The following is a 27,970-nucleotide window of genomic DNA, read 5'->3' on the forward strand; positions in this document are numbered from 1 at the left end:
GCATTGGCTGCATCAAATGTAACAAGCTATATATTGGTGAAACAAAACGACGCTTGGCTGATCGCTTCGTGGAACATCTGAGAAGTATACGAATTAACACCTCTACCTTTCCTGTCGCCAGACATTTTAACAGAAATGACCACACTATAGAAGACATCACAATTTGTGGGATGGTTCAATGCTATGGAACTAATGCTGTCAGGAAACAAAAGGAATGTGAACTTATTTTCAAACGAGGCACTTTGGAGCCATTTGGAATGAACATTCTATTCTGAGGTCATCATCATCATCATCAACATTCTGGAATTTTGTTTAAAAGACTACTTGTTTGTTTTTTTTATCAACTTCTTAAAGCACTGTTTTTTTGTATTCAGCCGATGAAACGTCCTGATAATTGATTTGTAATCAATTATTCTACCTTTTTAAGTACCTGAAATATCCTTTTCTTTTTTTCTTATATATATATATATATATATATATATATATATATATATATATATATATATATATATATATATATTACACGTGTGAATAAACAGGGCTGAATTGCAACGCAAAACAATAGAAATAGGGTGTATTTTGTGAACAAAAAAAAATCATTTCCAGGGACATGTGCTAAGTGAAGTGGCACTCCCCCCATCCCCCCCCCCCCCCCCCCCCCGAGTCGATCATATCAGTGAAAATGGGCAGGTTCACCAGCATCATACAGCAGTGAACCTAACGTGAAGGCACTACCTTAAAAGTGGCTTCACGGCTTCAATAACCTGCAACAGACACACGTTGTCAGCAATAAAAGTTCATTTGAAGTGTGCCATTTAAAAAGGTTGTCATGAGAAATGTGGTAAAAGACAGAATAAAAGAATAGATAGATTTTTATGGTATGTCAACACAGTAGGTAAAAATGTTTTATTTATTTAATCCCTGAATAACCCTTAGTAATTATGCTCTGCAGGAATACATATATATTGTAGAATATATAGTAGACTATATGAATGGAAATGTTTTAACAATGATTATACATATGATTATGATTACTATATAATAGAGGTAGGCAACCTCTGTCCACGAGGGCCATTATACTTAACATTTAATTGATATAACTAACTGAATAAGAAAATACTGAAAGTTTCAATAAACATATAAGCAAAAGTACAAACATAAATATGTTGGCATCCATTGCTGTCTACTGCACATTACACATTATTATCATGAGCAGTATTTATTACTGTAGTCATATTCCCCAAGAAGTTCATATCCTAAATATTTTTTACACAAGTCCAGCAAACTTGCTTTTGACTCTCAGCCTAAGGGCCTTTATACACTAGACGCGACGCAAAGAGCGACAGGACAAAGTGACACGAGAAAATCAGTCAAACCTATGCTTTTCAATAGCACCCTTTAGACGCCACAACAAGCGACGTCGCCACGACACGAATTCCAAAGCGAGCGATGAAACAATAAATAGAACCTGGTCCTATTTTGTGAATTTGTCGCGCGACCACTACACAACTGAGCAATCAGAAAACAGCTTAATGTCATGTGGTTTGAAATCAAGCAGTTTCACTTTGTGACGGGTGCCCACCCCTTGTGTGTATTTTATTATTTATGTAGGTATTCATTTATTATTATTATTATTATTATTATTATTATTATTATTATTATTATTATTATTATTATTATTATTATTACTACTATTATTACTACTATTATTATTAAATATATTGTGTTTATGTGTGGACGGACGAAAGCCGTCCGACATGATTATTTGTTATTTAAGATAACGGCGAAAAGCCGTGCGTTTGTGTTTTGTTTAAAACCTCGTGCAGAAGGTGACCCTCTCCCAAGTTAATTCATTGATTAATTGTTGCTAATCGGGAGATGGTCACCTGTATAAAAACCTGCAGCTTTCTGCGCTTCAGGAGAGTGTCAGAGGTGAGACGTGATTCGTCATGAATAGAGAAACAGTTGCTATATCTAAAATATACTTGTTTAGAATTGTTGTTTGTTTTACTTTGCCCAGAGTGCCATTTGCTTTGTTTAGTATGTTCTTTTGTTTAAACTGTTTATTTTGTTAATGATTAAATACGAGCGCAGCATCGCCGTTTTGCACGTACACCATTGTTATTGTTTTATTTCCTGGTCTGACTGCACCACCCACACGCACCACCCACACGCACCACAAATTTCCGGCTGTCGCGTCGTGTCTGTGATCGCTTCTGGTGTGCACAGTGATCTCAGAGAATTTGTCGTGTCGCTCCAGTAAAAATCGTGTCGCGTCTGGTGTGTGAAGGCCTTCACAGTCTAAAACAAACCAAGCATATAAATGTAATGTGTATATATATATAATTAATATTTGCATCTCGCCTACTCTTAAGAACCCATGTCCTGCAATAATGATGAGCACTAAACAAACTTTGCTTGACTCTATGATTCTTTAATGGTTACATCATTTAAAATGATCTTATTTTAATGCAATGAGGGTAAACTCTAGGTCCAGTCCAGTATTTTATTAGGGGATCTACAAAGTCCACAGTTGTACCTGTTCTTGAAGCCTAAGGTTAAAGAGGTTCTCAGATGTGTAATTTTGAAAGAAACATCTTGTATTGTGTATTTTCATTTTAAAACGTCACATGTGGTACTACACCAGAAAAGAAAAAGCTCTCAGTTTGCGTGCCTTGCCCTATAGAAAATCCGGTACACTAGTACTAGGTCATTAACCATTAACAGTGTTTCAGGGTCAAGCATCAAACTGGTTGCAAAGCATTTTTACTGGACTCTCCGCCTTGTATACTCTGGAACATTTGTTAACATTGGGTCGATGGTAGGGATATGAAGAAAGCTTCCACTGCCGTAAAGACATGGATATATGTAGTGTTTACATTGGATCTGGATGAACAGCTGGTGCTGCTTACCCAATAAAAATAAGTCCTGACAAAGTTGACTATGATATTCCAATCTCATGGTGGTCCCGAGTGGTTGGTGCCTTGGTGAAATGTCTGTGTGCCTTGTTTGTTTAGTCACTGCCAAATAAGGTACAGTTGCTTCAGCTGTTTGGTCAGTTAGTCTGCAAAGAACAGGAGGGGAGGGGAGTAGTGTGTGCGTGCGTGCGTGCGTGTCTTACAGTAAATGATCTTTCTCCAGTTAGCAGGACTGGGGATTAAGGATGGCTCAGTGTTGTGGGGGTGGGGGATAGATTATTGTACCCCCCCCTGGCTGAGCCATGATGTAGGGCACCCCAAAACAGTCTAAACAAAATCCTATGCTGACCACCTTTACATAAATATTGAACATCACTATATCACCAATGATCTGGGAGGCTGGCAGTGGGCACCCCAGAAACAAATATCTTCCACAATGTAAAATGACAGTATCTGGACGTTTTCTTCATTCACAGGTCCTTTTCCTGAATGCCTTCAAACACGTCGTCTTCTTTGCTTCCCCGGACTGTGGACTTGATTCTTGTCAGTGCTGGTCTGGCTTTGTCAGTCTAGAAATAAAAAAAAAAGAATGCATTAAAATGAGAATGAAAAAAAATGAATGTATGGTGTTACAGTTTTGATACCCACATCTTTTAATCTGTTTTTTGACATGGTGCTGGAAAAGGAAACCAGTGATGTTAATCTTCAATATTTTGTTTCTAATTTATGACATTATATCTATCTATCTATCTATATGTCATAAATTAGAAAAAATATTGAAGATTAGCATTGAAGATTAACAAAGGGTGTCTGCTAAGAAATAACAAATAATAATAAATAAATGAATAATAATACCCACATTCAAAAAGGAAATATCTTTGTTTTTCCCATTAGGTAAAGCATTGATCTATAATAGCTAAACACATTAATGAAATTATCTGCCAGATTAAGTTCATTTTGGGTTATTATAATAATAATAATAATACAATTCAGAGGGTAGAAAAGTGTTTTCCATAAAATCAGACCCTAACCACTAACAGTTAATACAATTCAGTCATGTTACATATTCCATCTTGTGAAAACGTTGTTTTTTTCAGTGGTTCCTGTGACTTGCAGAAGCAACTGGGAGCATGATGTGTGGTTGTGTTAATATGGTATGTGGATTACTGGAATTTCTTTTTTTAAACTGTAACCGTTTATGAGTTAATTTGGGAGATGCAACTGGGAGCAAATCTTTATATACTTCAAAATGCAAACATCTTTAAAAATATATTTGACAGACTGGCTTGCTATTACAAATATGGAATGGATCTGAAAGCAAAACAACTGGCTGCATATTTTATTCTGAAGCAGTCAAATTACAGAGGCCGACACAAAGTGTATCATTAGCAAATAATTCAACCTCCCATGCACACTTTCAATGTAACGTAACACCAGAGAATACATTCCACTGAATATATTAAGAAAGGGTTGTCTATTTAAGAAACGTTTTGCACCCTCCTAGCTGTTGATAATCATTCTGCACAGTTCTGCTTACCCATGCAAATAAACAATAATATGATCAACATTTTGCATCTGAAGGGAATGGGAAAATTCCACTTAAAGTCCACAGGGACTAACTGCGTGCACTACAGTTTTTAAACAAAACCGTCACACAGCCCCAAGTTCCCATGTTTTGATGCCAGGCAATGAATTGGTGTCAGGACAGGGTTGTGACAGAGTTATGAAATTATTTTTGTTTTATTTTCTTAAAAAAAAAAAAAGTAGGGGGATTTATAATATAAACCAGCTGTTCTAAAGTACAAAAAACCCCATGTACCAATATTTTTTTTATTTATGTTCAAATATCTAAAGTATTGCAGGGAGATGGCCTTGTGCTTTTAAAGAAAAGGTACATGCTCAATAAATCAAAGATATAAGGTAGGTTAGAATTGCTTTCTTTTTTTTTTTTTAGATATGACATTTTCTTTTTAAACTTAATATTTTCTAATTGTGTTGACCTGCCTTCAGCTCACAAATTATTAGTTTGAGAAAGCAGGGAATCAAGTTTTTCTGAATTAGTTAAGATTTTGTGCCCTTAGAAAAGCCTTGCTCTATTTTACCATGTCTGTTGCCTAACCTTCAGACTGCCTTCCGAGACTCACTGCAGTACCACATACTGTCACGCTGATGCCTGCTGAACAGTAAAGCTGCATCCACACTCGACGCGAGTGATGCAGATGAATAATTTAGAAGTCACTGCAGTCAAATGGGAATATCCACGCCAGCAGCAAGCGACGTCGCTTTGAGAAAATTATGCATCGCTAAAATAGAACCTGTTTCTATTTTTTTTTTTCGTTGTGCGACTGGAATGAATCTGACCAATCAGAAGCAAGGTTAACACCCTTGAAACACGTCAAACACACGCCTCAAAACACGTCAGGACTCAAAACAAGTTAATCATTTTATGTAGTACCAGTAGTCGTGGCTTGCATGTGGTGCATTTAGCAGCACCGAGACATTTTCTTTCCGATTATGCAAATTGCATAAAAATAGGTTTATTAATAAACAAAAATAAACCGGACCATACATGCAGTCTATATATCCAGCATTTAAATGAAAAACGTGCACTTTTGCTGGCTTTTAAAAATGACACAAAAAAGGTCCCACATTCACACAACTTGAACGTGACCTATTTTCAAAACTATGGATTTTTTTTGGTTTGTTTGTATGTATTTATGATAAATAACCTTTTGTTCACTAAATTGTTCTGTGGCAGAAATCTGTGACAAGAACAATGTCTCTACATACGCATAAAGTGAACATATGCATAAAGAGATTCACCAAACAAACAAAAATATTATCGAGGTCCTACTATTCTATACGTTGTAAAACAAAGCCAGCAACACGTGTGTATTCTATGTGACTCATCCCAACATTACCAAGCTCAGAGTTTTGAAAATGATGAGCCATGTCTGTTCACCAGACTGTTTTAAAAGTAAAAACTAAATGAAAGTCTTTTGTCTTGCCATGGCACATGTCCTTGTTCTGTGTATAATTATTCATAAGTAAATTAAGTCAGAGACGGCTCAAACACTCACCCATGATCTGATGCTTCACAGTCTTCAATAGCGTTTACGATAAATTAGAAAAACAGATTTGCAGAACGGCATCAGTAGTAATACAAGGTAAGTGGTGCCTTGCGCATAATAACACGGATAATAACTAATAATAATAATAATAATATTAATAATAATAATAATAATAATGTTGCACTTTAAAATACTTAATAAAAAGGATCAATGAAGGAATTTGTAAAGGAACACAATCGAGATTGCAGTAAGTTGTACATATAAATGTGCAACAATAAAGTTCCTATTGTCCAGCTGTCTGCTGATATATGTACCGAGCTTCAAATTGGACTACTACTGCTACTACTGGTACCACGAAAAAAAAAAAAAAATTGAAATGTATTTGCTTACGATTGTAAGTCGCCCTGGATAAGGGCGTCTGCTAAGAAATAAATAATAATAATAATAATAATAATACTATGAGTACAACTGTACAATTACTAATACTATATGATAACAATAAAACTGTTGGATATATAGGGGTGTTCAATAACTCTGATCTATAGATTTTACAAGTCCAACCTTTATTTTTCAGCGGAGTTGCCGGAGGTCAGGGTGGTAACCTTTTATCAAAACAAGACCTGTTTTGTAATGGGACAGCCCATCCCTAGTATGTCCAATAGGAATGCATGGGGGGCGGGGGCAGGTCATGTATTTATTTCCAGTCTTTTGGATTGTTTCCAAGTCACGTCTGATGTGGACTTACATTCGGTGACTTCGCTCGCGTTGCTCTGTCCAGTGTGGATGCAGATTAACTCAGTAAGGAAAACATTGGTTTAGTTTGGATACTAAACTGCAGGTGATCATGTATCTGACTAAGCAGCCTTAAACATTAACTAAACAAAGTACGGTTGAGGAAACATACAAAATCCCTGTGTTAATGTGTAAATAGTATACTTGCACTTTTGCCTATTATAGTCAGCAGTACAAAACTACAAAATTGAGCACTGTGCCTTTAAGAAAATAAGTGCATGTTATTGTTGCTACTCATATTCGCTGAAGGGAATTAGAAAATAAACTTCCCATAGCTCATTACATTTTATAAGGACCTGTGGCTGCTGTCAGCCACTCTGTGGACACTGGACTACAGCTTGATCTTGCACAACTCAGGAACAGCAATACTGCATTTCAACCAGGGGCCCCTGAACAGGACAAATTCAGTGATATACCGTAGCACTCTAGAAAGACTAAACTAAATAGAAGGGAAGAAAACAATGTGCCAGCAACACAAAATTTCACAAAACAAGGGTATTATAAATTTGTGCCATATATTGCAAATGTATTAATTTATTTAAAAGGGGATTTTTTTTTTTTTTATAAATTTAATTGTTAAACAGTGACATAATTCAATAACTGGTTGAAATGGGAAAATGACTGAAATACGATTAAACAGTATATTTTTGTTATAGTAAAATTCTTGTTTTTACTTTTTTTACAGGAGTGATTAGAAAGAATACAACCCATATATTTGTTACATACATACATACATACATACATACATACATACATACATAAGAAAGCTACTTGAGAATTGAGAAGAATGGAAACTGATTAATACAATCAAATTTGTATTATTTATTCCTAGTCTGTTCTAGGTTCCCTCTCTCTTTAGAGTTATAGGTGAAACATAGATGTACCTAAGGGCTACAGCCCTGACCTAAGACTTGAGGCGGTACGCAATGTGTCCTTGACAAGGCACTCACCTTCAGGTACGTGGGAAAACTCTGCTTCTTAATTTGCACATCAGGCATTTCAATCTCCTAAAAGACATAAAACACAACATATTATAGTTGTATGACTGTTTAAGAAACTCTTGCAACTTAAATGCACAAACATACAGGACAGATGACATTAAAACCCTGTATCCCTGTGATTTATAGCTACAGAAGATCCCTGCTTGTCGAAAAAAATAAATGAATAAATAAATAAATATATGATATGCATGCTCATTTAGAAGAAAAAAATGCATAAATAAATAAATGGATTGCTGCTTCTCATTCAATAACTTACATGACTAAATATTACAACTGCTGTAGGAACAACAGAAGGAACACAAAGACACTGTTAAATGATACTTCAGCACTTACCATTTCATCAACCAGGTCAAGATTCTTTGCTGCATGCTCTGCCTCAACTTGGTGCATGAACGTGCTCAGCAAAAACGCCTACAAAAAACAGTTTCAGCAATCAGAAACATTGGGAACATTAAATAAGGCTTTGTAACAATGGAAATGTTGTGTCTTGAACAGACCATTGTGGTACAGAATCCATTTTTACAATACCTATTACACATTAGTAGAATGGGTTAAATGAAAACGCTTATCAGTTGGTTTCAATAAGCCATGCAGGTTGTCTATTAATTGCGTGCCTCGGCACACAGGTGCTTTTTGATCTTCAGAGGTGATCTCCAGGATCCATTCCCTTTGCATTGTTGTCTATTTAGATGCACAGTTGTGATGTCAGGTCTCCCCTTGAAATGTATAGGAAGACCATGGAAGACATGGTCAAAGACAATGGGTCTGTGAAGCGTCGAAAGCCTTACTTTCAATTTGGCATGTAATGTATGTGCATCATGTTGACCTCATTTTAACCTTTTTTAAAATCTAAACATCCCTTGTTTGTTTGCAAAGAAGTTGACTGCCCTTTAAATGGGAAGCCAATGGCACTGAAGTGGAAAAGGCTAGGCTAAGTCTGCATTACATTTTGTTAAATCTGTCAGGGTAAAATTAATCGCTTTAGGAAGCTTCCTGAAAGTCAATTAGAACCAGTGGCGGCCAGTGGTAAAGATAACCCAGAAAGACCACAACAATCACAGAGCAAAAAATAAGTAAATAAGTAATAACTAAACTCACAGCTGCAATCAGTCAGTAGTCCAAAACAAGGACAACAAAACGCAAATATATAGTCTAGTTAAGTGCATGTTTTAAGTGCGTGTCAATTATAGTCATCAAATGTATTTGACAGAAATTTTAAGTATTTTATCATTTAAATGGTTTGATGTTTTTTAATAGTCAGTTTTATTAGAAACATATTAGTACTCACTGGAACCGAATCCTTGACATTTGTATCCGGTTCATTGGTTCCAGAGAAGGAACCGGGTTCCCAGTTTCAAAGGAACCGGTTCGCACATCTCTATGTGGAGAATTTGGATTTGGTGGATGCCTCCGTGTAAAATAAATATGTTGCATATTATATAGAAATAAAAAAATAAATACATACATAAATAAGAATGTATTTATTTTAAAATGATCAAGTAGGGAGTGCCTCCTCTGACGAGCCGCAACTGACTAGAACGAAGAAATAAATTATCAAGGTTTTTTCCTTTCCTTGCTCTAACCACCTGATCAAACTGATATGAATTGTATGAAAATGAATCCCATCTATACCTTCTGGATCTTCACATATTTCAGCATCACATACTGTGTCTGTTAAACAACTTCAGGTGGTAAAGATGGTTAACGATTAGAAATTCATTCTGATCTTTTCTAATCTGTACCTGGTGTGTGTGAATAGTAATCCATTTCCAGGTGTCGTTTCCATAGCAATACTCAAAACTGAATTCCAGTTTAATGTCATCTTCCTCACTTGGGTTTCCTGTTGATGTTCCCTATTAAAAATGTTTATAAACTCATTACAATTGTTACATAGTGCACTGTATAAAACCATTAAAATAAATTTGGTACAAATATAACATTTAAAACATTTTTAAAAAAAGAAGATTCGGCCCCCCTCACAGATGGATTTTATTTTTCAGCACTGGGTACCATCTCAGATTCATTAACCTAACTGTAGTTATCCTGGGATAAGATGGTTCAAGGGTGATTCCAGGCAGGGTATAAATCAACCCCCAAGTATGTTTAATAAATACTTACAGTTAAAAAAAATAATAAAAAATAATAAGTCCTGTAGTGAATAAAGAACGGGAAAATTGACAACGGATGGTTATGCATTCGCTGCCTTACTGGAGTAATTGAAAGTAGCAGATTGTTAATTTGCTAGCAACAAAAATGTACAGAGGCATTTACAAAGATGCAGTGCATTATTATTTACGCACTCTTGCCTACTTCAATTGCCTCATTTATTTGGGTAGGAAATGCCTTGTCCTTTTTGCTTGGCAACTTAAAATAGTCATTTTCTGCTGTGCGTTACAATCCTGATACTTACCAGCAACCTGACACTCCAACATCTCACTTTGCTGATCTCAAAGCTGGTCTCTTCAGCTTGGTTGCTAAGTAACTGGGTGCAGCAATTAATTTCCTCATATCCCACCCTAACAACAGTAGGGCTGTTTGGCTCTGGGTGTTCACAGATGCAAGCTTCAGCCTGCATATAGCCATAGTGCTTAACTTGCTGTGCAACTTCTAAAAACTGAGACAGAGAGGAACAATTAACTAATGGAAGGTAATGATTCATATTAGGAGTGACTTTTTAAAACAATAGGCACGCATAGGAGAAAAAATATGGCAAGTTGTCTGCTATTTTCTGAGACAACAAAATTGTCCAGAAATGTTCTTCAAAAGAGTGACCCAACAACACAGGCCCTGCCCAGGGCTCACATTTTCTTCTAGCAAGAATTTTTTGAGCCAACATGAACATTCTCATGTCAGCTGCCACACCCCCTTCTCTCTCTCTCTTTGCTGTCTTTAACATGTAAAAATTTGCCGTTCTGCTGAAATATACAAGAAAGAGTTTCCTTAGCTTTGCCCTGCTCCATTCTGCCATGGAGCTGTAAGACGGTCATGGGAAATCATTTAAAATAGATTTAGGGGTGTATTTAACTAAATAAGATAATATAAAGCACAGGAACTTTTGCTTGTTGATACAACTAGAGCAGTGTTACATCCTGAGCCAGATGAGATTTTATTTACATTTTTTTAAATTATGTAATGGTGTGTACAACCACTGCATTAACTTAATTCCAGAATAAAGTACCACAGGTTGTGAAAATCTGTTTTAACGGTTTTTTTTTTTTTGGGTACAGTTTTATAATTAAATTTCCCCTTCAAGTCATCAGAGGGTGAAGTTTGATTATTGTTCTGCAAAAAATTAAATTAACGAGACGGGGTGATCTTCGTAATCATACACAGGTTAAACATGAAGGTAAACCCCAAACTTTTTGGTTTACAAAAAATATATTTGTTTTCAATGCATTAAGGGACTTTGGGCCACATTAATAAAACTATTATCAGAATGGTGGGTGTATATATTTAATTAAATGTGTTACATACTGTATTCTATAAAGTCATCTCATCAATAACATTTAAGTGCTCAATGATAAATACAGTAATGTATAATTCCCACAATGTTAATCGGCTAGTTTAAAGTTAATTTGCTGCATAATACATTTTAAATGTATAAATAATGCTACTAGCATTTTGTTTGACATCATATTTTGATTTCCCTGATATTGTTTTTTATACAACAGATAAAGGGTGTTAGCATTCAGAGTAACGTGTAGCCTATATGTTAGCATTCAGAGTAACGTGTAGCCTATATGTTAGCATTCAGAGTAACGTGTAGCCTATATGTTAGCATTCAGAGTAACGTGTAGCCTATATGTTAGCATTCAGAGTAATGTGTAGCCTATATGTTAGCATTCAGAGTAACGTGTAGCCTATATGTTAGCATTCAGAGTAATGTGTAGCCTATATGTTAGCATTCAGAGTAACGTGTAGCCTATATGTTAGCATTCAGAGTAACGTGTAGCCTATATGTTAGAGCAAAACATACCCTAGTAATAATATAGAATGTCCTAACAGGACACAGTCAACAACATTGTTTGAAAAGAGTTATGTTTGTTGTAGAATTGTAACAAGTTTCAAATCTATAAATTAAACTGCACACTTAATCGAAGTGAAATAGAAATATTAAGCCAAACCTATCAATGTTGTTATTTATAAATGTATAATTATTTGGTTGGGTTGAATAACCATGACAGTTCCATTCTTGTCAGCACAAGTTACAGTACGTATATTTTGTTGAAATCACTGCGTCACTTTGGACAGCAGCATTAACATTTTGTTGATCTCCTTAAGGACTAAGCTTTGTTGTCTGGTCACCCGATTCTGATTTAGAAATAGCTAAAGTATATCAACCATATAGCAGCCTACAGATAACAGTATACCACCTCTAAAGGACGGCACATTCGTCATTAATTGGATAAACATGTGTTTTAAGTCGATACTCTTTATCTCACCTCTTTCTTCCGGCCTGTTTTCTGTAGCGACCTCAGTTTTTCAAGCTGCTCATTTGCGGGTGTCCAACATCCCATCTCCATGTCACTAATAGCCTAAAAAAACATTTAAAAAAAACGCAGTAGCACTAAAACAAATAAAACAAAAACAATACATTCAGTTGTGCAGGACACAATTATGGCACCCTTAAAATGCTGAGTGAAAATGCACTTCAGATAGCAACTGAAACACGAACCACACACTGTAATCACTGGATTGTATTGTTTCTTACCTGTAAATACAGGAGATTCAAGCCACAGCTGTTCTCCATGACTATTCGGTCAATTTCTGGGTCAAAGTAGCTGCAGATACATATGAAAAACATCTATTATTATTATTATTATTATTTATTTCTTAGCAGACGCCCTTTCCCAGGGTGACTTTACAGTCGTCAACAAAAAATACATTTCAAGAATCACAGTACAAGTATTAATACAATTAGGAGCAGGATAAAATACAATGACTTCAGTTCTAGCAAGTACAAGTATGACAAAATACGATTCAACATCGGAGCAGATAACAGTGTCAGTGATAGTTACATCAGGATACGATTAAATGCAAAATACTACAGATTGAATAACACTTGTGGCAGATTACAGTACAGTACTCTGTAAAGTACAGGATTAAATGCAGTAAAATAGGGAGCAGATAAGAGCAAGTAAAGCGCATTAAGGAAGAGTGATAGTGTCCAGAGGGAAAAGAGGAGTTCTACAGGTGCTGTCTGCAGGGGTGAGTCTTGAGGAGGCACCGGAATTTAGAACATGAATTATGCTTTAGAACAGTCAAAAGAGTTTGAGGGCAATATCTTCACCACTTTTCTGCTTTTTATTATTATTTTTTTTTTTATGAAACATTACATTACAATTTTAATTTTCCTTTTTGGTAGTTTTGTTGCAATTTTTTGCACTGGAACAAATGCATCTGACCTATTACTTTTCTCACTCAGTGGCGTATGTATGTATGTATGGATGCATGCATGTATGTAGGTCTCATAAAAAATAACTAAAAGAAAAGAATTGGCTGTTTTATTATTGGAATAAAAACAGATGCCCAGTGTGCATCATGCAAGGCAGAACGTTGAGCCTTGAATTACACAGAAAAGACCACCAAATAAAAGGCAACTCCATGTTACTACATCATTTCAGATCCATTATCACCCAGTATTGGATCTGGAGTTTGCCACAAGATTTGATCAATGTAGTGTTCGAACATATATACATTCTATTTAATTAATGGAATAATCTACCCATGGCAGCCAGGGTGCAACAAATTAATGTATTTTTCAACAACACATACCTGTATATATCATTTGGGGTTCTCTGTTTTATCATGGCAGGGAGCAGATGCTCTTGGTTCAAGGATTTGAAATTTAATTCTATATTTTTGCTGCAATGGGGCAGTTTCATAGTACATTATAAGGCCCCAGCGATGCAGTGGAAAGATTGCCATACAGACATAATTCATAGAACTGGCCCAGAACTACGGAAAAAACCTCTTCCTCAGCTTCAACTTTGTGGTTGCGAAATTCTCAAATTAAAAGGACACATGGGGTTTTAGTTTGAGCAGTAGACACATTTTTGCTAAAAGAAAGGGCCAACATTTATCATGCTGATACAGTATGCTCTGGGCAGACACAAACAGAGGCACCATCAAGAAAAAAAACCATAACAGAAATATAAGGGAACAGTCTGCACATATTGTAAGTCATTGTGTATGGTTTTATACAAGTGAATGTGTGTAATTATTCATGTTAATGAGCACTGCATTACTATAATTTGAATACATTTTTTCAGTAGCTTGTAAATGCAATGGTTCCTGTTTCAGACAAGTAATTCAGTGTGGTAACATTATATTTTATGCAGTTACTATGTCACATTTTAAAATAATAAGTTACTGTAACTAGTTACAATTTTGTTCAAGTTCAAGTTTTTAAAAGTAACTTCCCCAACAGTGGTAATTAGAACAAAGCAAGTACACAGCAGGGTTGTTGTACATACCTTTACATTTATATTCTGCATAAAAAGGACAAAAGTATATTTAAATAGATAAAAGTTGGGGGTTAACTTGACTTATTGCAATAGAAACTACAAAAAAGGGGTAGATCTCATATCTTGACAGTATATCTCACTTTATTCAATTTTTGGTCAGATACGACGTTTTGTTTGTATTACTGTCTAGTCTACATCTGTAAAGAAAAAATAAACAAAGTCACAGTAGTTGGTCCACTCATTATTCTAACTTGGCAGGAGTAACTGCGAGACTCCCAACTTTTATAAAAAGTCTAAGTCTAGCTATGTTGCCATAATTACAATTTGTTGCACAAGGAAATACCGTACAGACTGAAGCTTTCCAATTTCAAACTACTGCATGCAACACAGTTTATTGTTGAAGCAGTGCCTCCTAGTGGATGTTTGACAAAACAACCAACTTGTACTTTATTAGTCCAGGAGATGTCAAATTCAGCAGTTTAATACTGTATTGCTACCACGGTCTGAATGATGAAACCTTGTGCTTAACTTATTCATTGCTTCAGTTCTGCTGAATAGCTGATTGAGAACTAACATTTCACAAAATAATTTTTGACAAGACAGCAACCCTAAAATACATTCCACATGTACCAGATCAGGGACAGAGAACCTTAGAGATAGAACTTTGAAACACAACCATTTACAACATTTTTGTTTTCACTTTTTTCATTTCAGCCACCGTTTGACTGGCTACCCGCATGTTTTTTTTTAGCATGCCCAATTATTATTATCTGTATCCTCGGCTCACCGCTCGCAACCCCCCCGCCGACTCGGGAAACGGCGGCTGGAACACGCGTCCTCCGAAACGTGCTCCTGCCAAGCCGACATTTTTCGCACTGCAGATCCACAGCAATGCCACCAGACCTATAGTGCCGGAGGACAACACAGATTTGGCAGCTCCACTGCAGAACCACAGGCGCCCTATCGGCCACAGGGGTCGCTGATGCGCGGTGAGCCGTGGATTCCCCTGCCGACCTAAGCCCTCCCTACCCGGGCAGCGCTCAGCCAATTGTGCGCCGCCCCCTAGGAACTCCCGGTCACGGTTGGCTGTGACATAGCCTGGATTCGAACCTGCGATCTCCAGGCTATAGGGCACATCCTGCGAGGAGCGCCTTTACTGGATGCGCCACTCGGGAGCCCCCGGCTACCCGCATGTTTGAAGATTACAAAGTGCAATCTGCTCTGGTATGATGAGCCAGCTGCTGCTCTTCAGTTCCACTGTAATCAGTAATTATTTACAGTTGGGAATGCTTTTCTATGGTGTATTATGTAGAGAAAAACAATCCCAGAAACTCTTCTAATTTGGCCTATCTTGGACGTTTAAAAATGTTTAATTATTAAAGTTAGTTTATTTTTGAGAAATACTCCTGAAAAAACACCATGAGATGTTCAGCTGCATCTTTTGTTGATGGCAACAAGAGGGCGCCAGCTGTCTCCCTCGTGTGACCGGCCCCGTCCACACAGTCAACGTGCTGCCCAGAATAGGACTCGGTTCTATTTTTCAAGACAAACAAAGTGTATTTCAGCCAATCCTGCTTCAGAGCAAAGTCACATGTTCAAATGTGGCCAGCTGGACGCATGCATGATTTAGAAATAAGGTCGATAGACTTCTTCATAAAAATCGCTTTTTATGGCAAACAAAAGACAATTATTTTAAACAGGAACTAAAGGAAGCCACTCTTCAAAAGCTGTCCGACGAATTTGGTGAGCTTTTCGCCGGTACGGATCGCAGTTGAATTTAACATATCATCGTTTTCTGATTTTAATCATAGACTAAATGTATAATATTAAAGTTATAATATGTATTTTTATACATTTATCATATTATAAGGTTGTGCTTTACTTTTATTACCCTGCTCTAGTTTCAGTGGTATGGTGTACAATAAGATAATCACTGTTAAACATACAGAACCGCGCTGTTCGCAACAGGTAGTGTAGATGGCTATTGAGAACTGCCTTTGAAAACAAGCTGCATCCTCTTTCTGAAACTCCAACAGTAAGTTTTTAAAGCAGCCTAGATTGGCACTATTACCCAAGGGTGAATCCAGCACTTTATTTTTTTGCTCTTTTTGCTCACTTTCATCTTATCAGAACCAGAAGCACACAGCATGTTTATGATTGGTTTGCAAAACCTTGTCGTTGGAACATTGCCAACTTGTTGACTGTAGGTTTTTTGACGGTGTGACAACTGTACGATTACAGACAACAACTGTCATCCTCTTGTTGCCATCAAAAAAAGTTGCTCGTGGGGGCTCTCGAGTGGCGCATCCAGTAAAGGCACTCCGCCCGGAGTGCAGGACGTGCCCTATAGCTTGGAGATCGCCGGTTCAAATCCAAGCTATGCCACTGCCGACCGTGAAAGGGAGTTCCTAGGGGTCAGCGCACAATTGGCCAAGCGCTCCCCGGGCAGGGTAGGGGCTAGGTCGGCTGGGGGGTCCTTGGCTCACCGCACACCAGCAACTCCTGTGGTTGGCCAGGCGGCCTGTATGCAGTTCAGAACTGCATGGTCCTCCGACGCTGCAAGTTCTGAATATGGCTGCACGGCGGGCTTGCAGAGCAAAACAAAGCGGACGGCTGATGGCACTCATTTTGGAGGATTGGAAAATGAATAAAAATAATTGTTTGAAAAAAAAAAAAAAGTTGCTTGTGTGACCAAGCCTTAAAGGTGAAACATCAGAGTACCTTCTTGGGGAATACAGATTCTAGGTGGAATCAGTTACTTCAGTCACTGGTGAATCCTCAGCGAGTGCTCTTTACTACAACAGTAATACTATAAGAACTAAGACCTCTCACACATTCACATTGTGAACACAATACACCAACTTTGTACAGAATAAGTATTCTTCTTGAGCTACAGCAAAGACAGATTTCTGTGGCTACGTGAGGAAATCACCTACCTTTTTCTGATCATGATCATGCACTGCTCGTCGCTCATACTCTTCAGAGTCACGTAAGGCAGTTCAAATGGAGCCAGCTTTTTCAAAACTAGGCAATAAAAAGTAAATAAAAATAAAATTAGCACATTTTAAAAGCAACCATTTTCTTTAGCTAAGAGCAGATTCACTAATATATATATATATATATATATATATATATATATATATATATATATATATATATATATATATATGTAAGCAGATTCTGCTCAGATTAACTTGGTGTGTGTGTTTTCATTTGAGGTATTTCCAAATTAACCAAGCATCTGTCTTGCCGTGAATGTAGGACTGTGGCAAAGTGGTAATTAGTGAGCAGGTGTAGAGCAGGTGCAGTGCAGGTGCAGTAATCCAACAATGAAAGACATACAACAAAGTACAGGTGAAATGGTTTCTGTATTAAGTAGTAAATCCAAACGGTCTGATGACCAAACAGTAAACAAAACGAGGGCTGGCAATACACAGCATGATGGACGTTCACACAATGCATGATGGACGTTCACACAATGCATGATGGACGTTCGTAAGTGGAGGACGTAACAAACAGCCACGCGAGCGTGAAGGTTTCACTTCCACAAGGAACATTTCTGTTTTTATTCTGTTTAGCCATACTTCTGTTAATTGAGACACACCATGAGCCAGATTGCAGCAGGGATGAACAAACATTTGCGCTGACTATTCAAACCAGAGAAGCTTGGACAGAAGCGTCCGTAACAAGCACGCCATCTTGAAAGCCTGATCTGATGAAATGGTGGTCATGTGAATGTTGCTGCTTCCAGGGCTTTGCGTACACACATTGTGTATTTGCTTCTGTCACCCAAGCCGACCCTGCTTCTTCAAAAAGCAATGTGAAATCACATAGCCAACTCGCATGACACCTGGTCGTGACCCGGGTAGAACATGCCAGTGTGAAAGGGGCTTAGCTAATTGACCCTTTAGTTAGCTGAATAGCAATTCTGTGCCTATGTAATAATCACACAAGAAGCACAAAAGGATACAGGTCCCCAGCAGCTTTCTAGGACTCGAAGCGTCAAGACTTTGTAGGGTTAAATAAAAGTTTAACCTTTTTATTCTAGTTGGGAGTTACAGGCAGGACCAACAGGTCTGGGAACAGGGTCTAAATTCATTATTGAAAGCTTTTGACAGCATTAACAATAAAATTAAATCCATCAATCCAGTTTCCTCAGGGTTCAACAGTAGATATTGCCTCAACAAGTCTTTGGCATTTGTCAGAAAAATGAAACGCTGTACGGTTTGGCCATGGCTTTTGGTACAAGGTCCAGGCTTGTTAAAAGTAATATCGCTGCTCGATAATAACCTGTCAATACCTGTGTGCAGGGGCGTGCACAAGGGGGGGCAAGCAGGGGCACTGGCCCCTCCAATAATCACCCGCAAAATACTGATTATCAATGTAGCTTATCAATGTATAACACAGGACTGGCGTATGTGTCCCCTTAATATTTGAGTCCCGCTGCAGTAGTACAATTAGTGGAAAAACTGCACTTTTTTTTTTAATGATGCTATTCTGAAAACTGTTAATATACTAAAGGGAAAGCACTTGTGAAGCTCAAGAATTTTAATGTAGAGTTCCTGAAATGCAGTACGATTTATTTGTACACCACATTGAGCCTATTTTAACGCTCGGGAACCAGACATGGCAATGTCTTTGCCAGAACTCATGAAGGTCTGTAAAGAACACGACCTGGGACTTCTGTATCCTGATGTAATTGACCTACTGCTGCTTTTGGCCACGCTGACTGTTACAGTTGCAACAGCAGAAAGATGTTTCAGTGTTAAAAAGCTCCACAGCATATGGACTTTCATTGAAATGGCGAGTGTAATGCTATTTATTTATATAACCATATCAACACACACATATATATACTGTATATATTTTGTTTAATGTGCTCCCCCAATAGTGGTCACATTTTTATTCCTGTGTATGCCCCTGCCTGTATGGCAGGGCAGAACAGTAACAAATTTAAACTTTTAATTAGAACAGCGGTTTTGTGTTTCTACCTAACAACATGACCTGAATGCCGTAGATCCTGAAAAAATAAATCAGGTTGTTGACAGTTTTTGTGAGCCATAACCATGGCTGTAGTAATCCTATTGTGGCGCTGGTACAGTAGTTTAATATTAGACACACCGGCTCATACGTCGCACCGGTGTATTTGTCGCTCCCCCTTTTAGGGGCCCCGCAAAAATGCCTACAAAATTGACTAATAGAATTTTTTTTACGGTAATTGAATACTAATTGGGGAATGGCCACACATATGTCTAGCCTAATGGTGCTTATTTTGTTTGAAACATTTATTTTGAGCCTTGTTCCGTTTGTTTATTTTGATTTTTGTTAATAAACATGCACAATAGCGCTTTAACTACAGTTTCTAGCCTCCAAGTCTCATTCTTTCCAGATAACACCTTCGGCCGCGACGCTATCCTGACACACCGTCACGCTTTAAAAGCTGTATACAGTATTATACACCTACCAGAGTACTGCCCTCCACTGATCCCTTCCACCAGGAACAGACTGAAATATTCTAGCATCTGCCTGGGCAACTGCAGCTTACAAAACACAATCTAGAAAGAAGAATTCAGAAATTAGGATAGTTTTTATCTGTATTTCAGAAACAGTGGTTTTAGCTAACAAAAACATTCCATAAATCATTCATTTGCTATATTAGCCTCAAATGTGCAATTTAAAAGAAATTCATAACTATAGCAAACCTGCATTTTCATTTTAATGATATATGGTATTGCACAAAGTTAAAAAACTGAAATTGATGTCACTTCATAGGCCACTTTAGCTCAGCAGTGTCTATGGGGTCAAAGCGTGTTCCTGACTGCACAGCATTTCAATTAACAGGGGAAGCAGCTGGTTAGTTATGAAATGACCAAGGCAGGCAAGACCACCTTAAAGAAAGGCTTGCAAGTGCAAGTGCAGTACCAGATATCGTGTTTTTAAAATGAATACACATGCTACAACATTTTCAAAACTGCACATTTGAAACCTACACAGTGAATCGAGTTTTGTACAGAGTATCGGGTGTTATAAACTCCACACACACACCGGGATGATTCATGGAGGAATAATCGGATGTGTCACGTTATAAAAAGAACTTCACGTTTGTAATCCAAGGCTGTATTTGTTTGTTGATATGTTCCGTTGAATGATAAGTTGCAAACGTGAGCTGGTACCATTGGTCTTTCAATAGGGGTAAAGCTAGAACAGGTTCCACATTCTTTATGCATGCTAGTAACAAGATTAAAAAATAAATAAATACATAAAAAAATAATCACATACTTCCAAGGTTACACAAAGGCATACATACAGTACAACCTCATGTTTTTTTAAAGGTAAATTATGTGTTACATAAACAACAAACATTTACCCTGAACATACCCAAACACGTTTTGCCAACCTAATGATTGTTGCTCAACAGTGTGAATGTGAGAATGAAACAATATTCTTCCCTTTGCACAGCTGGGAGTTGTCCCAATCTACATGGCAGTTTGATATACATGTAAGGGCAGACTTTGCACATTATGTGTGGAATTTAACACTGCCTTCATGTTCATTTAAGTGTCAACTCAAAAGAGTGATTAACTTTAATGAGTTCACAGAACAAGTGACAGCAAGTCACTCGAAAAAAACAAGATCAACAGGCACCTTTTCAGTGCCAGATTACCATATCATGAAAATGCATTCCTAAAGATAAAATGCGGGAATTGTTACTTCACTTCCATTAGCTCACATTATTATCTTATATTCATTATTCAATGATCCAATTAGCCCTCCTGTTTCCATCACACCAACTCTGGATTATATGGACATGAACCCCCCCAAAGGAGTCCACTACATTTACTGTATGGTATATACATGGTAGAGGAAAGCATTTCTGCCTCAGGAAAATGCTTTAAGCTTTGCATTCATAGCAGACATTCTTTGTTGACGGAAACACTTCTTACAGATCCACAAAGAAGGGGATTCCACATGACAGCAGCAAACCTGGACAGGGTCCAGACAAGTAACAAAAGGATGTTCGTGTTGCAGCTGAACTGATATGGCAACAAATCCAGCTTCCTGTATAAACGTCATATTGTCACATGCCTCTGTGTAAATAAAAAGTCCCTCTTTTAAAACAGACAGTAGCGAGCAGCAATATAAGCAAACTGTAGATTTTCTCAGATGACATTTGACGGTTCAGTGCTCGTGAAGTGACATTTCTTGGGAAGCCGCAATACCTCCGTTTATTAAATAACCCAAGAAGTGTGGATTACATTTTTTTTTTTTAAATCCATAACATATATTGCAAGTAGTGAGAATGTTTTTAATGTAACTGGATCTTTAATGGGAAACTTGGTATAGGCGTGATGACAGTAGTTACCTATTCACTTTATATAATTTTTAATTTCAGACATAACCTTCCAGTGACTTTTTATTACTCAAAAGTTTAAAGAATCCCTGTGGTTTAATAGAGGTCTCAGAATGATGTCTAAATTCAAAGCACATCAGGTGCACAAGAGTGTAACCATTAACCTGCCCAAAATGTAGCCTGTCTACACCGAAATTAAAACCAAAAGGTGTGGAGTAGGTGTCGATGCTGGTGAGGTAATTGACAATATGAATCACTGTTAAGCCACAAACAGAGTGTTCTTGAAATTCCAGCTTATGACACACAGACTGCCACTCCTGTTCCTAACATCACTTATGACAGATGCTTAAAGGGCACTTTTAAATAAACAAATATGTCAACATACATCATCCGCCAAAATCTGAGCATGATTCTATTGTTGATAAGAGATCCTACAGAAGTGTGACATAAAGATAGATGGATGACGGACAGCCCCCCCCAGAGTCCAGAATCCAATACTGTCACCAACTTAATAATGTTACTGCCTAGATTTATGACAATAGAATAAGCAGTTATCCAGGTATTTGATAAATAATCAATACAACTAAGCAATAGAAAGAAGTTATGTTTTTATCCTTACCTCCAGGACTCTTTCAGCTGGGTCAGATGACTGAATATCTGCCCTAACCTTCTCCCCATCTGGCAGTAAAACTTCTAGGAGACAATTTTGTACAGGAATCTTGAATGTTTCCTGTAAAAAATATATCTAAATAAACAAATACACATCTTATCCCGTCCTTCGGATGAGACCGAGGTCTTATTGTAAGTGACTCTGCAGCAGTTATAGACGCACAGTTCTCCACCTAGTCTCCAAGTCGCTTTGGATAAAAGTGTTTGCTAAAGGACTAATTAATAATTAATAATAATCCCTGATTAACTTATTTGATATAGTTACCTTTTTGTGCCTTTGCTGTCAAATTTCATGAGAATTAAATTCATGCTAAAGATCTGAATGGAAACTAGATTAAGACTGACATTTAAGCAGTATAGCCTTTGTCACCATGTAACCAAGTGTTCATTCTGTATTTCAGCGTGGAACTGACTAATACCTTTAACTCCTAGTTGGTGAAATGACACTGTGTTTATGATTGAAGAGGTTATATGGTTATTCTTGACATGTCAAATAGTTATGTTTTGCTTTCTGATGACATTATAATACTTACTTAAAAAAAAGGGCTGTCAATTAATTGCAGTTAACGTCTGAGATTAACGCATTAATTTCTTTGGAGATAAATTTATTTAATGCACATTAAATCACACTCCTCTGTCCTGACCCTTTTAGCATTCCATAATTCATTCCCTGAGACACCATTTTAATAATATACTCGAGCGCATGCAACAGTGTTGTCAGATCATAGGTTTTCCCTGCAGATCTAGAGGTTTCACGTTTCAGCTCTGGGCAATCTGGAGGTAAGAAATGGGCAGAGGTTTTTTTTAAAGGTACATTTTTTATTTTAGAGGGGGGTTTTTTTCTGCCTGAAAGCATTTTGTTCCCTAAAATGTATTCATAATGTGCAAGTCCTTGCGCTGTGACATCATGCCAGTTGGCAGCTGCGACCACTGATTTCTATAGAATTTCTCCAGACGTTCGATTTACTTGGACTGCCCAGTATAAGATCACTTCATGTGCAGCAGGTATTGGGGCCCCTAGGTCCACATAAGAGTCTGTGCTGCATAGAATTTGAGTGAGAGGCACACGTTGGGGCCTAATACTTGTTGCAGAGGAAATACATTTAGTTGTAAGAGCCGTGTTTAAGTGTTGTGCCAGTCAGTGAATATATACTCTGGAAAATGATAAAAAAAAAAACCCTACATTTACAGATTTGTTTTTTTTTACAATGTAGCCATGGTGTGCCAATAAAATATTACTGGAGGTTCAAGGTTTAAGAATGATACAAGTACAGTGCATTCCAGTGAACTGCATACATGATACTTGCATATTGCTGTTAACTTTCCTATGAAAATGCACATGCAGTAGATTCCTGTGAATTGCATATCCCGTGTGCCTCACAGTTTTATGCATTTAACCACCCCGCCCCCATATATATCAATTATATCAATTCACCTCAACCTGACAAATACTGTGTCGCCAAAAGAAACAATAGAATCATGTATAATCATGTACACGTGTGTGTGTTTATATATAGTTTTTAACATGGTTTAAATTACATTAAAACACTGAATGCTCATACCTACAGATTGATTACAGATCGACATAAAACTGGATTTGTCATAGAAATTGTTCTATAATATGACAGCAAGCCAGCAAAACACAATGAAACAGAGCAACGCCTATGATCTGTCTAATGACTACTATAATTTTTTTCTAAACTAATAATAATAATTATTATTATAAACAATGACACACACACACATTATATATATATTATACAGTATAATTTGAAAAGCATTAATGTGAGTAATAAACCGACTCCATTGTGATTTAGCAGTTGGTTCAAACAATTTATGGGATCAGCAGATCTTGAAGATAAGAAGGTCCAAGACCATGTAAGAAGAACTTTAAAATAATAATAATAATAATAATAATAATAATAATAATAATAATAATAATAATAATAATAATAATAATAATAATAATAATAATAAAAATAATAATAGCATCAGTAATAAAACAAACTAATGAGATGGATGCAATAATTGTATCACTTAAATATGCAATTAAAACCAAGATTAACTAAGATTAAAAATGTAATTGCGAGATTAATCGAGATTCATTAAGTCAGTAAAAACAGAACTGCAAGGTTGGCAACCCTGTTGTTTAGTCCAACATTATTTACTTGTATGTCTTTTATACACAACAGTAAACTATGTACACAAGAAGGTTGACTTGCAACTATTAGAACTAAATACCAGGGGCAGCAGTGTGGAGTAGTGGTTAGGGCTCTGGACTCTTGACTGGAGGGTCGTGGGTTCGATCCCAGGTGGGGGACACTGCTGATGTACCCTTGAGCAAGGTACTTTACCTAGATTGCTCCAGTAAAAACCCAACTGTATAAATGGGTAATTGTATGTAAAAATAATATGTAAAAAATAATGTAATTGTCTGTAAAAATGAGAGAAAGCACCATTAAACAACAATAATGGCTCAGGTTCAAAAAAAGAACTCCGACACTGCCAACTGGGGAAAGGAAATTTCTGTTTTGTTCTGTCAAGCACCTCCTTGTTGTTGAAGAATGTAAAAAAAAAAAAACTCCTACACAGAAACATTAGTGTTTCATGATGCAGGAAATATCTTTCCTTTACCGTAAAGGACAGTTTTAAGTGTTTTTTTTATTCTAATTTTTGGTCTATGATCAATGGAGGACAGGAATGTGAAGACTGGGAATAATGACAGAGCAGTCCAATCACAGGCTGAATAATCAAGAAAATTCCTGGGCAGATGTTATCAGCGAGTGAACAGAGGCCATTGCTTCACTTCTCGTAAGAAAATGTTTTTGAAACTCTAAAAGCTGTCAAATTTTGCACAATTGTGTGGTATATAAGGTATGTATCTGTTCTGTGTTTAAATCATCTATACATCTGTAATAATATAACAGTAATATTATTATTTACTTCTTAGCAGACACCCTTATCCAGGCGACTTACAATTGTTACAAGATATCACATTATTTTTACATACAATTATCCATTTATACATTTGGGTTTTTACAGGAGCAATCTAGGTAAAGTACCTTGCTCAAGGGTACAACAGCAGTGTCCCCCACCGGGGATTGAACCTACGACCATCCAGTCAAGAGTCCTGTTCACTAACCACTACTCCACACTGCTTACTGAAAAACCAGCTCCACTGGGTGCAGGGATTCAGAATATTCACATGCATGAAACCCCTTTAGGGCAAAAAAAAAAGACTAGATTGCCAAGGTAAACTGCTAATGTATTTGCTTAGATGTTGCCATGGTAAAGCTGAAAATTTGTTTGACAAATTCGTTCAGGGCAAATTGGCTGACGAGGATTATTTAAAACATAAAAGTCACAAAACCAATAGGACATCTTAGTGAATGCTTAAGACCAGTTCAAATTTAATTACCAGGGATGGAATTAAGAAACCCACTGCATTGCAGTTTGATGCATTCATGGCTTTACCATGAGCTTAATAAGATACGTCAAAACTTGTGATCTTCAGTACACAATGTGGAAGCTCATTGTAAAACCTGGAATGCTTCAAACTGCTATGTAATGACAATGTTTGTCCATTGCTGCATTACATGAAAACAAAACTGTTATAGATTCTATCAATTGATAAAGCCACACTGACACTGTATTACAGATATATACTACAAAGGCACCTATAATTGCTATTTATTTAGTTATATGCATTTTGTATTTACCATAATGAATACATAGGACGGAACTAATTTGCAAACATTTATAATTTTTATATTAACATTCTAGTCAAAATATAATTTGCTTACCTGTTGCATTTTTCTTAAAAACGTATATATTTCGTGCTTTGAAATGCTTGAGTTGGCACTGACTGAAAAGGAAAACAAATAAAGTATTTACCATAAAGGGAATATATTATGTTTATTTTAAACAATAGAATGGAACAATCTCAACCCAATGTGAAGGATGCTCAAGCCAGCCCGCCCCAGTTTAGCACGTGTTAGGATTTTAACATGATCGTGCTGGGCTTACGGCTTTCTAGACAGAGAAAAACAGAATTCACAGACCTGGAAAACCTAGAACAAAGCTTGAATTAGGTTGGACAGCACCAGGCAAGGTGTGGGAGTCACTCCAAAAGCATATGTTTTGGAATGTTTGAATGTATGTATGCATACCAAAGGTGGCAGGGAAGTTTGAAGCAGTGTAATACAATGGATTAAACAGTTAACTACTTAAGGTGGACCAGGTGTATTCGCGAAAGCACATGACTCTGATCTTTGGCAGATCACTTGGGTCTCATCAGTACTTGTATGGGAGAACTTCAGAAAAGTCCTGGTGGATTGCCTAGTTGGAAGAATTCTTCTGGGAAAGAGGTCAGTGAGTTTATTTCAGCATAACATATTGAGATATTTTGTCTTTTAAATGGCTTAAATGTAAATGACTTAAAAGCACAGAACTGTGTGTTATGTGTCAAAAGTATCAAATGCAATTGAACAGTACCCTATCCGAGCAAGAACCAGTTAACTCTATTATTTTTATAATAATGTGTCAGACACACTGGTTTCAGAAAAATGTGATAGCGATTGTAATAATAAGAATAACAGCCAATATATATTGTGAACAAAATGTAATCGATTTGATAAAAAAAAACAAAAAAAAATTGTGAAGCAATGTAATGGACCCACCTTTCTGAAGGTACTGCTCCAGTAGGAGTCTTCGTTCATCTTCCATAGTCTCAGTCATGGAGAGGTAATAATTTGGGGGAAAGGGTGGAAGACAGTCCCCAAAGACCCTTCTCAGCTAAAGCATCATTGCAATGAAAACAGAAAATCAACAACAGGAGATGAAGTATCTCATTCTATCAACGACACAGTTTATGTCAACTACTTTGAAAACCAAACTAGATATGCACACACGCATACATAATATTTAAAAATACTAAAACGGTGTACATGTTTGCTTTATTCAAATACCATTTGATACTGTATTTGAATCAAGTAGAGTGTAAAGACCAGTACACATCTAAGTTAAAGGTAATTGCACTAATACAAATGCTATGTAGAAATAGTGTCTTTTAGGTGTCAATTTAAGGGATTAGAAAGTTAGAAAATAAAGGAAAAAAATAAAATGAAATTAGTAATGACTTAAAATACATTTTTGTGATTACCTCTTCATCCCACTTGTGCATGTCGCTGTATTTCATTTTACAGTACAGCAACCCGTCCAAGTAAACATGATACACCTGCAATACATTTAACATGCATATATATAAATAAAAAAAACCTGTTTTTTAAATACGGTATATATAAACAAACACGTAAAAAAAATAAAAAATACTTACCACAAACCGCCCACCGATCTTATCTGTTTGTTCTTCTATAACGGGTATGTTGAAGTGCATCGTTACTTTTTAAGTTCGTGTTATATCTAAACAATGCTTCCTTACTGTCTCACAATGCAATCTAGCTTTCTCTATACCATACCAGACAAATGTACGGTAAAGAAAGAAAGGGAAACATTGTGCTCCTCCCACAGACAGGTGCGCACATTCCTGTGACGAAACAGCGACAAAACTAAAACTTAAAAAAAAACAAAAAAAAACTGGTCGTACCGGAATATCATTCCGAATACATTACGTTTTATTTCTGTGGACGTGGATTTCAAGCATATGTCATTTGATTTCATTAAAGTTGATTTAACTTGTTAC

The 27,970-nt window shown here is 36.8% G+C and overlaps 1 protein-coding gene across 1 annotated transcript; it reads right to left on the bottom strand.

Moving 5' to 3' along the window:
* Positions 1-870: 870 nt before the first annotated feature.
* Positions 871-27,807, bottom strand: LOC117394222 (sorting nexin-31-like). The gene is made up of 14 exons (XM_033992308.3): positions 27,605-27,807; positions 27,431-27,505; positions 26,949-27,063; positions 26,073-26,134; positions 22,220-22,330; positions 19,714-19,804; positions 17,186-17,273; positions 12,494-12,563; positions 12,225-12,317; positions 10,193-10,396; positions 9,525-9,635; positions 8,116-8,193; positions 7,732-7,788; positions 871-3,487 (listed from the first exon to the last, which is right to left on the bottom strand). Exons 1-14 carry the CDS (start codon positions 27,662-27,664, stop codon positions 3,389-3,391), a joined length of 1,314 nt encoding a protein of 437 aa, XP_033848199.2. The 5' UTR covers positions 27,665-27,807; the 3' UTR covers positions 871-3,388.
* Between the last annotated feature and the right edge of the window lie 163 nt (positions 27,808-27,970).

The sequence above is a fragment of the Acipenser ruthenus genome, chromosome 3 (assembly GCF_902713425.1).
Source record: "Acipenser ruthenus chromosome 3, fAciRut3.2 maternal haplotype, whole genome shotgun sequence".
Taxonomy (NCBI): domain Eukaryota; kingdom Metazoa; phylum Chordata; class Actinopteri; order Acipenseriformes; family Acipenseridae; genus Acipenser; species Acipenser ruthenus.

Coding starts and splice junctions, on each gene's coding strand:
- LOC117394222 (XM_033992308.3), bottom strand. CDS start 27,664: ATGCACTTCAACATACCCGTTATAGAAGAACAAACAGATAAGATCGGT. Junction 19,805..22,219: donor CAGCTGAAAGAGTCCTGGAG/GTAAGGATAAAA, acceptor TCTTCTTTCTAG/ATTGTGTTTTGTAAGCTGCA. Junction 9,636..10,192: donor GTTGGAGTGTCAGGTTGCTG/GTAAGTATCAGG, acceptor CATTTTTAATAG/GGAACATCAACAGGAAACCC.